We start from the raw sequence: 15,245 nt of genomic DNA, 5'->3' as shown, positions 1-15,245 counted from the left end.
ACAGTGAGAAATCACCTTATACCTGTCAGAATGGCTAGAATCAAAAAGACAAAAAATAACAAGTCTTGGAGAGGATGTAGAAAAAAAGAAAACCTCATACTGTTGGTAGGAATAAAAACTTGTATAGCCACTGCAGAGAACAGTATGAAAGTTCTTCAAAACATTAAAAACAGAAATACTAGGGTGCCTAGGGGGCTCAGTTGGTTAAGCAGCTGAGTCTTGATTTCAGCTCAGGTCATAATCTCAGTGTCCTAGGATTGAGCCCCAGGTTGGGCCCTGTGCTCAGTGGGGAGTCTGCTTGAGGATTCTCTCTCTTCCTCTCCTTCTGGCCTTCCCCCTGCTTTCTCTCTCTTTCCAAAATAAGTAACTCTTAAAAATAGAAATACCATATGATTATTAACTGCACTACTGGGTATTTATCCAAAGCAAACAAAATCACTAATTCAAAAAGATATATGCACTCCTATGATTATTGTGGTATTATTTACAATCACCAAATTGTGGAAGCAACCTGTTCATAGATAGACAAATGGATATGGAAGATGTGAAATAAATAAATAAATAAATAAATAAATAGATTCTATTACAAATAATGGAATATTAAGCACTTTTTAAAAGAATAAGATCATGCTATCTATGACAGCAGAGATGGACCTAGAGGGCATTATGCTAAGTGAAGTAAGTCAGACTGAGAAAGACAAATAGCATATGATTTTGCTCATGTTGAATCTAAAAAAACCCAAAAAACAAAAAACAAATGAATAAACAAAAGGTGGAATCAGATCTATAAATACAAAGAACTGATGGTTGCTGGAGAAAAGGGGCCTCAGGAAATGGGAAAAATAAGGAAAGGGGAGAGGGAGATAGAGGCTTCCAGTTACCAAGTGAGTAAGTCATGGTTATGAATAAAAGGCACAGCCTAGGGATTATAGTTGACGCTGTTGTAGTAGCATTGCATGGTGACAGATGGCAGCTCCATTTCTGGCGAGCACAGCATAAGGTACAGAGAAGCTAAATCACTATTTACACCTGAAACTAATGTAACACTGTGTCAACCATACTCATAAAAAAAACAAAAGACTAAAAACAAGAAGAGGGACAAACCCTTCAAGAAGTGTTGAGATATACAAACCATTTTATCTTCACTGGAACACAGGTGAAAGAGAAGAGAGTGATAGAGAAAGGAAAGAAGAAACTTGTTCAAGGTCAAGCGTGGGCTTAGTGTATTCATTTGAAATAACTGGGCATACCAGAAATGAGTAGGTCACAGTCACCCATAAGCTCTTCCTCATGGCTTTGCACTGGTGCTCCAGAGGAAGACTGGGGTTTGAGCAGCAGACTGAGAAGGTACCACTGTTTGGTGCAGGCATGAAGGAAGTGACTGGTATCTGCTAAGGGATGAGTATAAAGCCTTGCAGACTTCTCTTCCAAGCCTTAAGCAATAGCTTTAAACTGCTTGAGGAAAGGCTGAGAACTCTGTAGCTCCAAGGGCTCAGACAAAACCCCACTGCTGAGAGAGGAAGATTAGAAATATATCTCCCTTGGGAGACGGATACGTAGCTCTCTTGTCCCCAAGACACTAGCAAAAATCCACTACTGCAAAGAGAGGGAGGCAAAAGAGCAAATTCTCTACTCCTAGGAAAGGGACAAGGAGCCATACTGGACCCAGGATCAACACTGATAGCAAGTGAAGGTCTGCTACCATGGTAAGCAGGGCAGGAAACTTCCACCCAAGATCAACCATGAATCCAAGCCAGAGAGCAGCTGCCCCGGGAAGGAGGAGGGGTTCTGAAAGGCTCTCTCAAAGACTCTAGCACAGAGAGCTTGCCTAAGACTGGGGCTGAGCCAGGAAAACAGAGAATCTCTCCTGCCTCCACTCCAGGACTGCTACCCAGTGACAAAGGCACAACAGCAGCCTGCTACTGTGAGGGGGTTGGGGATGGACATCATGGTGCCATTGGCTTCAGAGATGGTCAAGAACACAGGATGTAGCAGGAACACTGAGGAAAGATCTGCCTACCTTTCGACCCCACCCTAAGCATAGGGCAACAAAGAATTTGAAGCCTGTGGTACAATGAAGGTGATAACACCAAGAAGGAGTTATTAGAGCATTGTTAGAATAGCAACACGACACCATCTTTCTTTTTTTTTTTAAATTTTTTATTTTTTATAAACATGTATTTTTATCCCCAGGGGTACAGGTCTGTGAATTGCCAGGTTTACACACTTCACAGCACTCACCAAAGCACATACCCTCCCCAATGTCCATAACCCACCCCCTTCTCCCAACCTCCCTCCCCCCAGCAACCCTCAGTTTGTTTTGTGAGATTAAGAGTCACTTATGGTTTGTCTCCCTCCCAATCCCATCTTGTTTCATTGATTCTTCTCCCACCCACTTAAGCCCCCATGTTGCATCACCACTTCCTCATATCAGGGAGATCATATGATAGTTGTCTTTCTCCACTTGACTTATTTCGCTAAGCATGATATGCTCTAGTTCCATCCATGTTGTCGCAAATGGCAAGATTTCATTTCTTTTGATGGCTGCATAGTATTCCATTGTGTATATATACCACATCTTCTTGATCCATTCATCTGTTGATGGACATCTAGGTTCTTTCCATAGTTTGGCTATTGTGGACATGCTGCTATAAACATTCGGGTGCACGTGCCCCTTTGGATCACTACGTTTGTATCTTTAGGGTAAATACCCAATAGTGCAATTGCTGGGTCATAGGGCAGTTCTATTTTCAACATTTTGAGGAACCTCCATGCTGTTTTCCGACACCATCTTTCTTTATGCTGATTTGAAGTACTTGACATTGTGTTGGAACCTCAAAAGGACCAGTTACCCAACGGCAAAAGCTATTCACTTTTTCCAACACAAAAAACCCAGTATTTCAAATTGTTCTTTTGTTTACCGTCTATGGTGTTTTACCCTGTGGGGCAATGCACCCTGGTAAGACTCAAGATGGGAGAGGGATAATCGGTGAGAGGAGTCATATTGAAAGGGGACTCTGAAACGTCACTTGAGTTAGTAGGCAGATCTCTTTTGTAAAAGAATATTTATGGAGGTTGTATGGAAATGGAATGGAATGGAAATGGAATGGAAAATGATTTTCTACAGCCTTTTATTCCTTCCCACCCTTTGGAAAGGCTTAAAATCATCAGGCCACCTGTATCTGAGCTTGAAACTATCTCTACAATTTATTTGTGGGATTAAGAGTATAGTTTCAAGAGTCAGACTACTGCACTTGCAGGCTGTGGGATGTAGAACAGGTGCATTAAGTTTCTAGTGTGTCAGTTTTCTCTATCGTAAAATAAGGGCTGTGATGGAATTCGTCCTACAGGGCTGGTGCAAGGATTCAATGAGATGGCCCATGTAAAATGCTTAATAAAATGAGGGCTACTCAGTGTATGTTAGCTAGGATAAAAATTCTCATCAGGAGAGAATCAAGTCCTTGAATCACTCTTGAAGTTAGAATGAAAAGAAGGAGATAGAAGTGAAGGATATTGTAGTGACTGAATCAACTTGTAGACTCTTTTAAGTTGAAGGATGAGAAAGAGAACAGGATGGAAAATGGATCTGCCTTTTGAGACTCCCAAGTGTTGGCAGAAAGGTGGTGACATCAGCACACTGGAAAGCATGCCTCGGTCTGTAAAAGGCGGCCCATTTGGCTCTAGCCCATTCTGTTTGGGATTGCAAGCCAACTCACTGCTTTTCCAACTGAAACCAGAAACCCAGATAACTATGTATGAAATCTCCTGAATTTTTTATATTTCTAAAAATCTGGAGCGAATAATACATGACTGTGAGATGCAAATTTGCAGCCTCTGTGTGGCATCTTAGAGGTTCTGCTGCTGTGCAATTCATCATTACACTTCCCACGGTGCCTTGCACATTTTTAAGGGTTCTCATTAAATATGGGTTAGATATGTGGATTTTTGATAAAAGGATTTTCCATAAAGCATGAACACCAATACTTACTGGTTTTATAAGTTTCGAATTTATAAAACTGTTTGGGAAAAGGGATTTTAAAAAACATACCTTTCTTGTTTGATATTGAACAATTTAAGATTAGAGATGTAAAGGAAACAAACTCTACAAACATATTATATAGGCTGAAACCCCAGGCAGAATTGTCCAAGGAAGTGTTAGTCTTTTCAGTCAGCATACACTTCCTTTATTTTTTTCAGTAAGCTCAACAGTCTTGTTATACAAGCAGTGAATCATCTAATTTTCCTCTTGATTGCTCTTCTGATGCCACTTTCTTTTTCTGACCCAGAAGACAGCTTTAAAAACATTTTACCCTTTGCTGCTTGTACTCCATATTGTATTCTCTTTTCTTGTTAGGACTGCTTTTACCCTGCTTTCTCACCCACCTGCCTCTAGAAAGCTTTCTTAAACACGGTTGGCATCTATATTTGCGGGCTAGGGAGGAGCTCACCACACACTCTGAGTTCTAGTTAACCGGGAGACGGAGACATGCCTGGAGCACGCGAGGCAGAGAAAGAAGCAAATACAAAGCATAAAGGTAACAAAAATCAAGTTACGTTTGGGAGTAATTGTGGCACAGGGTGACTACGGAACATGTGAGGAGGCAGGAGATGAAGCTGGAAAGTTGGTTTCCACAATACAATCTACGCTTAGAACGGCCTCCAAGACTTTATTCTGGAGCATTTCCAGAGTGGAAGGTCTCCCTCCCACAGAGACAAAGACACACCCAAAGCCCTTCCTGAGCTTTGAGTGAAAGATATTTAGGTTTAAGTACATGCTCTACAACGTACCAGCTACGTGACCTTAGGAAAGTTATTTAAAATTCTTTGGACCTCAGTTTCCTCATCTGTAAAATGGGAATCAGGTATGTTTATCTCAAAGAGAGGTTGTGAGGACTTAATTACATGAGTGTTTTTAATATACTTAACACAGTACTCTGCTTCTAAAAAGTTCTCAGTAGAAGGTAACTAGGGTAATGACAGTTGTGCTCCAAAATACAAAACTACTTTCAGTTCTCTGAATGTGCTACACTCATACCCAACTGCATATTTTTCTAGATATTGTGACCTCCACCTGGAAGGAAGCCCTTCTCTGACTTTCCTCTACCTGATTGTTTTTTTATTTAAAATTTTAACTCCAGTACAGTTAACATACAGTGTTATATTTACCCTGGATTGTTTTTGATGGCTCTCTGCTTCAGCACAGAGACCATTTAATCCAGGATCCCCTTGGGGCATCCATAGATAGGAATCAAAGGAGGGTGTGACCTTGGCTGGAAAAAAAAAAGATTAAATTTCATTTTCACTAAAGTCTTGCTAAAATTCAGCATTAAAAATTTTTTCGACTCTACAATAGTGCCAGAATATTAGCGATATCTAACATTCACATGATTAGAAATCGCAAATATTTTGAATCATATCACAGTTGCAGATATCATAAAACAGTATTTACTCCCATTACTACTTTGAAATTGTAGTTATTTGACTTAACGTTAGATATTTTTATTTAATGTGGTAAATAGAAGGGCATATAGGTCTACAGCAGATTTTGAAATACTTTGAAAACTGTAATTTGATGTAATTGGTTTTCTTTGAAGTCCTATACATTTAATAATACATTTAAGGTCCAGAAATCATGAAAGGATTCTATGGTATGTGCGCGCGCACACACACACACACACACACACACGCACACACACACACATTAAGAACCTCTGTCCTAGCAATTACTATAGTATACTGTCCACTAATTTAGATGAATATACTCTTTTCAGTTAGAAATTAATATACAGTCTCAAATTTACATTCTGAGCAAAACGTATCAATCTCTTTAATGCCATCATCTTCCTCTCTCCAAAAGGAAGAAAGCATGCAATTACTTACTGTTAGTTGTAGACAGTGTCCAATCAGCAGACAGAGCATGGTTTTTCTTTAAATTAGGGTCTTCTGTGGCTCCTGGGTGGCTCAGTGTCCAACTCTTGGTTTCAGCTCCGGTCATGGCCTCTAGCTCTGCCTCATCTCTGTGCTCAGCAGGGAGTCTGCTTGGGATCCTCTCTCTCCCTCTCCCTCTGCCCCTTCTCCTACTCTCTTTCTCTCTCTCACCCTCAAAATAAATAAACAAATTCAACAGCAACAACAACAACAACAACAACAAAATCAGAGTTTTCTTCTCTGGTTCAAGGATCTTATCTCTCTAAAACAGTTTTATATCTTTTAACAGAAACCCCAGAGGACTTCTAACTTCAGCCTCGATATATTTAGCCAGCAGGAACACTATTACTCCCACAGCGAGAGGAAAAATCCAGATGATCTACCAAATGCTAACTCTTGCTTAACTTAACCAGAAACTGGACCACAGACCAACTATCTAACTTAAAATCTAATGAAAGAGTACTTCCAAGGACAAAAGGGACACAAAACTGACTTTTGAGGGAACAGCGAGTAACAAGTAACAAGAATTTAGTTACATTAAAAAAAATTGTTAAAGGCTGAGTGTGGGCTGAGTGTGTGAGAGAACAGAAGTCTTAGGAGTAAAGACATAGGATACTTACTGACCACTCTTCTCTTCTTGACCAGAAGAGTGGTCAGTCTATGTCTATACTGGGGTCTGTGCCGAAGACTGGACAAAGCCTCCTCAGTGGGGGCAGGCCTGCAGGAGAGAGAAGCTCCTTGATGGGAAAGATGCAAAGTCTCCCCTGCATCCTCCCCCACTAAGAACTAAGGCCTTATGCTGCTGGGAAAGGACCATGAACCGTAGCCTTTCTAGAGCACCTATGAAGACAGACTATAGCTGGGGAAATGGAGGAGAAATAAAACTGTGTGCTCTTGGGGGTGGAGGTGGGGCAGGAAACTGACCTGGACCCAGACCTTTAGAGATTTCCTAATGCTGAGGGGAGGGAGGCAGGATCCCTGAGAAAGCCACTCCAACCCCCACCCAACCTAGGGACACAAAGCATGCCTAAGACTGAGGCTGAGTCAGAACCCAGAGAGTCCCACTTCTTTTCTCCAGTAGGGCAGACAGCACCAAGTGAAAAGCAACAACCATCAACCATCAGGGAAGAACAAGAACTTGGAGAAAGACGCGTTGTAAGACACAGGGAAGGAGAACACTAAGAACGAAATAGGACCACTGAGAAAAACCCTTTCTTGAAATGATATCCACCCTAAATACCAGTAGGTTCAGAGAATTTTGAAGCCAATGGTGAAACCAAGTCATCATAACAACAACAAAAACCCAAATCCACCTCAATTCCTGCCTAGACTAAGTGATTCCCCCTTCCCCAACACACACACTAATGGCCTTGGAGAACGGGTATAACTTTTCTGTGCATAAATATAGTATTTATTTCAGTGTATACTGTTCTCAACTTTATGTTTGGCAATCAAAAAAAAATCAAACACACAAAATGAACAAAGAAAAATAATCCATGGTAAAGAGCAAGGCAAACAACAAATTTGGTCTTAAAGATGACCCAGATTTGGAATTATCAGACAGGGACAGTCACGGGCGTGAACTATGTCTCTGAGAGCTGTGATGGTTAATTTTAAGTGTCAACTTGACTGGGCTAAAAAATTCCCATATAGCTGGTAAAGTTTTATTTAGGGGAATATCTAGGAGGGTGTTTCTAGAAGGAATTAATGATTCCAAGTAGACTGAGTAAAGATCACTCTTGCCCTCACCCCTCACCAGTGTAAACAGAAATCATCCTATCCACTGAGGCCAGAAGAGACTACAAATGTGAAGATATGGTGAATTTGGTCTCACTACTTAAAATGAGATACCTATTTCTTCTTGCCCCCAGATATGTTTCCAGCTCTCAAGCCTTTGGACTCAGACGAGAAAGAATAAACACATGCACACACATACACACACACACATTCTCCCAAGATTCAATAAGAAAATAATCCAATTAAGGAGTGAGCGAAAGCTTATTCATTTCATTAACAATGGCAAAATGATCATCTAAAAAGATGCTTAACATCCCTCGACATTTAGGAAATAAAAATTAAAATCATGATGAGATACTACTACACGTCCATGACATGGTCTTAAAAACAAACAAACAAACAAAAACTACAGAATTCAGCAAAGTCACAGGATGTAAAATCAGTGTATAGAAATCTATTGTATTCTATATATCAATAATGAAGCAGCAGAAAAAGAAATCAAGAAATTGATCCTATTTACCTGCTCCAAAACCAATAGGATATCATGGAATAGACCTAACCAAAGAGTTAAAAGATCTGTACTCTGAAAACTACAGAACACTTGGGAAAAAAATTGGAGAGGACATAAAGAAATGGAAAACCACTCCAAGCTCCTGGATTGGTAGAACAAACATTGTTAAAATGTCTATACTTCCCAAAGCAATCTACACATTTAATGCAGTCCCTATCAAAATACCATCAACTTTTTTTCACAGAAATTGAATGATCCTAAAATCTGTACAGAATCCCAAAAGACACCAAATACCCTGAGCAATCCTGAAAGGGAAAAACAAAACTGGCAGCATCACGATTCCTAATTTCAAGCTCTATTACAAAGCTGTAGTCATCAAGACAGTATGGTACTGGCACAAACACAGACATACAGATAAATGGAACAGAATAGAAAACCAGAAGAGGACCATCAGCTCTATGGTCAACTAATCCTTGACAAAGCAGGAAAGAAGATTCAATGGAAAAAAGAGAGTCTCTTCAACAAATGGTGTTGGGAAGACTGGACCCCAACATGCAGAAGAATGAAACTGGACCACTTTCTTACACCACACACAAAAATAAACTCAAAATGAATGAAAGACCTAATGTGTGATAGGAAACCATCACAATCCTAGAGGAGAACACAGACAGCAACTTCTTTGACCGTGGCCACAGCAACTTCTTACCAGAAACTGGAGGCAAGGAAACAAAAGCAAAAGTGAACTCTTGGGACAAGATGAAAAGCTTCTGCACAGCAAACTAAAACATTCCTATAGAATGGGAGAAGATATTTGCAAATGACATATCTGATAAAGGGTTTGAAGAACTTATCAAACTCAACACCCAAAAAACAAAAAAATCCAGTTAAGAAATGGGCAGAAGACATGAATAGAAACTTTTCTAAAGAAGACATCCAGATGTCTAATGGACACACGAAAAAGTGCTCATCATCATCAGGGAAATATAAATCAAAACCACAATGAGACACCACCTCATACTGGTCAGAATGGCTAGAATTAACAATACAAGAAACAACAGATGTTGGCGAGGATGTGGAGAAAAGAGAACCATCTTGTGTTGATGGGAATGCAAGCTGGTGGAGAAAAGGGAACCCTCTTGTGTTGGTGGGAATGCAAGCTGGTACAGCCACTCTGGAGAACAGTATTGAGGTTCCTCAAAATTTAAAAATAGAGCTACCCTATGATCCAGCAATTGCATTACTGGGTATTTACACAACGGATATAAAAACACAGATGTGGGGCACCTGGGTGGCTCAGTTCCTTGAGCAACTGCCTTTGGCTCAGGTCATGATCCCGGACCTCCAGGATCGAGTCCCACATAGGGCTCCCAGCTCCTTGGGGAGTCTGCTTCTCCCTCTGACCTTCTCCTTCTCATGCTCTCTCTCACTCATTCTCTCTCCAATAAGTAAATAAAATCTTAAAAAAAAGAAATCACACATGTGAAGGGATACATGTGCCCCAATGTTTGCAGCATCATTATCAACAATAGTCAAACCATGGAGAGAGCCCAAATGTCCATCGACTGATGAAGGATAAAGAAGATGCAAAAATGGTGCAGATTCTATGGAAAACAGGTTGGCAATTTCTTATAATGTTAAAAATAGACAGACATCATACTTATCAGCATGACCACCACCCAAGAGAAAAGAAAACTTATGTTCATACAAAAACCCATTCATGAATGTTTTATATTCAAAACTGCCAAAACTTGGAAATAACCCAAGTGTCCTTAAGCTGTGTAAACAAATGGGAATACATCCATAAAATGAAAAATACTCGTCAGTGAAAAGGAACACACTGCTGATAGACACACGGCATGTAGGGGCCGCAAAGGAACATGGGATGGGGTTTTGGGTGATGGAGTGCTCTACATCTAATTGTGGTAATGGTCACATTGTCAAAACTCTGAACTATATATGAAAAATGCTGAATTTTACTCTCTGTAAATTATGCCTCGATAAACTGGCCTAAAAAAAAGAAAACTGGACAGTATGTCATTTTCCACATCTGCTGTCAGGCTGTTCTGTACACCGTGATGAAAAGGAGCTCCTTGAAGGTACTGCTCTCTTAAAGGTACATACATAGTAGTACACACTTAAACACATGACATCATATATTATCTTAGACACCCATTTCCCCATAAAATCACAAATTAGAGTTTTATTATAGATGCTTATAATAGGTTTGCCATACCTTTCCTACCTACTTTGCAGTAATACTATTATCTTGGTAAAATACAGAATATAATACTTAAGATAAATCCAAAAAATGTTGGCGATTTTCAAAAATATTTTCTCAGCCAGTTATATGCTAAATAATTTGAAATGCTGATTCCCCCCACCCCAAATCTCTTCAATTATAATGGTAGGGTTGTAAGCCTATTCCAGCTGGATGATCCGTTAAGAAAAAGGTATGTCCCAAATTCACTCAAAGTTTAAAGTATTATGAACATAGGTGATGATTTTAACCCCATCGGTAGCCATACTGTAATGAGGGTTATATCAGTACTCAATTTATCAGTGTTAGAAATGAAGGGGTGTGGGGCGCCTGGTTGGCTCAGTGGGTTAAAGCCTCTGCCTTCGGCTCAGGTCATGATCCCGGGGTCCTGGGATCGAGCCCCGCGTCGGGCTCTTTGTGCGGTGGGGAGCCTGCTTCCTCCTCTCTCTCTGCCTGCCTCTCTGCCTACTTGTGATCTCTGTCTGTAGGGTAAAAGAATAAAATCTTAAAAAAAAAAAAAAAAAGAAAGAAAGAAAAGAAATGAAGGGGTGTGAAAAGTCCAAAGATCTCAAAGCATGCAAAGAGACCTGTACTTTTTAACATATTCTGACAACTTCTCTGAACCCCACATAGTTAGCATTGAGTGTTAACTCAATGGGACATGGAGGTCCAGAACAGACTGTTAGACTCTGTGTAGGTGGGGGATAATGTGATGAGTTAAAAATAATTCAAAATCTGGAGTCATAAGGGCAGAGTGCGTAGGTGGCAAACATGGAAATAAAGTCTGGGTCAGAGTCCAGGAACTCAAAGGAGAGCTGAGAACATCAAAGTTAGAGGAACTGCTCCCTCCTACATAGTCTGACGCTAAATAAAGCTACCATTTATCCTAAGGAGACAATGCCCAAGGGCCTTTACTTGCAATGAAACCTGTACCTTCATGATGAACTTCTGTGCAGGTATTATTATCCTCATTTTACTAGAAAAGAGACGGAGCTGGTCACGGGGTCAGGAAGTGAATGTGCATCTTTCTGATTCTGAAGTCTCTGTTTGTTCTATACTGTCCAGCATCTTAGGAAAAACCACCCAGCAGTCGGTCTTATTTGGCCCTGCGGCACATTTTCCAGATTTCCAAAGACTCATTCCCCATCTTCAGACAGCCATGCCATTCTACCCATCGTCCCTACCGCCTTCGTTATGATTTGCGGACTGCTCCAGACCTCAGACTTGACCCCCTCTCATTAAGACCCTGATTGTTTTCGAAGAACCAAAGCATGGAAAACGAACACCTGTACTCCCCAGGAGCAGGTCCATTCCTCTTTTTAAGACCATCTCCCCACACACAGCGGCGTCCTCGGCTTTACAACATTCCTTTCTCACCTGGAGCCTGTGCCAGGGTTTGCTTTATAGTGAAAGTCCCACAACTCCACAATTACCCTTAATTTGAGGGTGGGGAAGATTTCCCAAATAATTCCAATGAGAACTATTGAGATTTAAAATATATACTCTCACATCAGTTCTTATTTGTTTTCAAATATTATCTATGGACTCTCAGTCCAAAAGAGTTGGGGTTTTTTTTTCCAGATACAATAACATGGTGGAAGTGAAATTCACTGGACTGGTGGGTGAGAGACCTGTTTTGTCCTAAATTCATTGTTTAATCAGCCATGTAGTCTTTATTACATCATAAAACCACTTTGACCTTGAGTTTCTGGATTTTTTTTTTTTTTTAGATTTTTTTAATTTATCCATTGGACAGACAGTACTAGTAGACACAAGTAGAGAGAGAGGAAGGGAAACAGGCTCCCTGCTGAGCAGAGAGCCTGTGATGTGGGGCTTGATCCCAGGACCCTGGGATCATGATCCAAGCTGAAGGCAGAGGCTTTAACCCACTGAGCCACCCAGGCGCCCCGAGTTTCTGGATCTTAAAAATCAGTCACATGATGTGAGGAGCACTGGGTGTTATATGCAATGAATTACTGAGCACCGCATCAAAAACTAGTGATATACTCTATGTTGGCTAATTGAATTGAAATTAAAAAAATCATTATTTGGCGTAGTTGTTTTTTAAATTTTTTTTTTATTAACATATAATGTATTATTAGCCCCAGGGGTACAGGTCTGTGAATCGCCAGGTTTACACACTTCACAGCACTCACCATAGCACATACCCTCCCCAGTGTCTGTAACTCCCCCCTCTCTCCCTCCCCCGCCAACCCTCAGTTTGTTTTATGAGATTAAGAGTCTCTTATGGTTTGTCTCCCTCCCAATCCCAACTTGTTTCATTGATTTCTTCCCTACCCCCCAAAACCCCGACGTTGCCTCTCAAGTTCCTCATATCAGGCAAATCATATGATAATTGTCTTTCTCTGATGATTTGACATAGTTTTGCCAAATAATTTCTAAAGAGGTCCTAGAGACCCAACTTCCACTCTAGATTGCTACTGTATGCCCGTGACAGACTCCCAGTAGCTGGAATTCCAGCTCATAGTGGAAAGCTCTCTTACTGTATTTATGTTCTTTCATATAAATAGCCTTTATATGAGCTGAATTTTTGTTCAGTACTGATGGACAAAATTACCAAAGGAAAAAGAAGCACCAACCTGCATTTACAATCTACATATTGATACATAAAACACATCGAAAACACACCCCTGAACATATCACACACCCATCTCATAGTGTAGACCCTGAGAGGGTTTTGATTTGTTTTTGGTAACACAAGTGCCTGGTTCAGGCTTTGATTGCTGAGACCCCCACTTCAGAGATGGCTATCTCTACTAAACACAGGGCTAGTCACTCAACTAGATAAAGAAGCAGGCCACCTTCCCCAAGGAGGTGTCTTTGTATTAGAGATCTTTGTTGATTTCAATAACCGGCCATTTGCGCCACTTCCTTTTTTTTTTCCTCTTCCCACACTGTAAATTCCTGTTTCTGTGTTTTAAATTCACCAATAAAGAATGAGCCTGTGAAACTCTAAGCCCCTATCCTCATCCCCAGTAAAAGCAGAACTTCATATCCCATCTTTTTCTCTACTTCCCATGATCTTTGTGGCCCCAGGTATGCTGTATAATGTCCAGATTCTGTAAATAAACCTTTCCTTTTCAAGGTTTCTTGATGTTTATTGCAAGAACTACAAGGGTTGGTCTAACCCCAGCATTGGTTATTGATAGCCTGGTACTGGCACAAAACAATTGGGATTAGTCCGGGGAATGCCCTATTCCTGAAACTTGCTTGACTAGGCACCTAGCCCTTTGGAAAAAGAGTCCCATTCGCTGGAGGGTCTGTCAGGCTGCGATGTGATTTGCATACTGCCTAGGTAGCGTGTTGCCTGCTCTATCCAACCCAAAGGTCATGACCACTGTAATAATTTAATATATTCCCAGACCAGACTGATCAAGGCCACACAGTCAATGAGACAATAAAGGCCTTAGTTGAATATTAGTGTGCATAAGGGTCCGTCCTTCATGCCTCAAGGCCAAGGATAGATAGTGAGGGTGTTTGGATTATAAGGCTATTGTCATAGCACACAGAGGGGTTCCGGGCTAAAGGTACAAGGAAAACATTCCTGTAGGTGAGGAGGACAGGAGATTTCCACTTGTGGCCACTGAGTTAGTGGGTTACGCTTGGAATATGTGTCCTAACCCAGAAGAGTGGAAGAGCCTTACAACCAGAAAATAGTGGTAGCACCAGAGGGAAAATACACAGAGGCTTATGGTCTCTCTGTCACCACTTCCCTCATTACTATTACTCTTCATCCCCTGGCCCCATGGGATATCATAGGTCCAATCCCTGGTGTGATGTTGTTAACAAATTAGCGGACGTATACAAATGTGCGGTGCCTCCCAAGAACCCTGAGGAAGTAGGCCAACTTTCTGATAAATGCAAAACCTGGTGAATGCTTCCTGGACATGACTCAGTGCCATATGCCAACATGTCAAGACTCTATTATTACACTCCAGAGGCCTGGGGCTCTCCAAAACACTGTGCATAACAGGCTAATGCAGGCCGACCCCAATGCTTGAGAAATCTCTTGGGACACTCTAGAAAAGAAAGCAACCACCTATTAAGGAAGCCTCGCAGTGACATTATCCAAACATTTCTGATAACAACATGTAATTAAAGTAACCAGATAAAAACAACAGAAACTGAAATAAAAAACTATACCTTAACTTAAACCTTTCTTAAAGATTTTATGCAGCAGGAAGGAGAGAGGAGAGCTAGTTGGCTATCGTGCATTTTTTGTTTGTTTGGAACAGGGTCTAGATTTTTACTCACAGTGAATGAAATGTATGAACTGGGCAGTGTCTCTAAAAACCCTACCATCTATAACTTCCTTAAAGATCCATCTAGGCTTAATGTTCATTTCCTCCAAGATACCACAGATTCCAAGACTCTTTGGCTTTTTCCTGAGTGGACGAGAACTGAGCATCATACCCCTGAGGCATTCATTCCTGTCACCAAGGGAAGAGCTGACAGGGTTATTGAGGCCCCTGCTGAGGGAAAGCGGAAAAGGGAAGGCGGAGCCCCCTTAGAGCCATTGACCGGCAAACCAGAGTCCTTCCACTTGTCACTTGGATATTTATTACCTGGTACTTCCATCACAGCGACACAGAGAGGGCTCTCAGTGAATAGAAAACATTAATGAAAAACCCTCCTCCTCCTGCATATTCCTGGGTTTTATCATTTCCCTAAATAGGGACCCAACTGACCCCTCTTTGTTTCCAACTCTGAAGATGCCCCACTTGACCTTGAGTCCAGAGAATTATTCTTTACATGGCACTCCCCTAATTACAGGATGACACTATTACATTT

General features: G+C 41.0%; 1 protein-coding gene across 1 annotated transcript in view; it reads right to left on the bottom strand.

Moving 5' to 3' along the window:
* LOC101675074 (NXPE family member 4) overlaps positions 1-15,032 on the bottom strand; it is a 44,539-nt gene extending 29,507 nt beyond the window's left edge. The window contains 1 exon segment of the mRNA XM_004828337.2: positions 14,868-15,032. Coding sequence (XP_004828394.2) covers positions 14,868-15,032 — 165 coding nt within the window.
* Positions 15,033-15,245: the final 213 nt, after the last annotated feature.

Source organism: Mustela putorius, unplaced genomic scaffold (genome assembly GCF_011764305.1).
Source record: "Mustela putorius furo isolate JIRA1106 unplaced genomic scaffold, ASM1176430v1.1 tig00000460_pilon_pilon_pilon, whole genome shotgun sequence".
NCBI classification, from domain to species: domain Eukaryota; kingdom Metazoa; phylum Chordata; class Mammalia; order Carnivora; family Mustelidae; genus Mustela; species Mustela putorius.
This window is presented reverse-complemented; position numbering and strand designations above follow the sequence as displayed.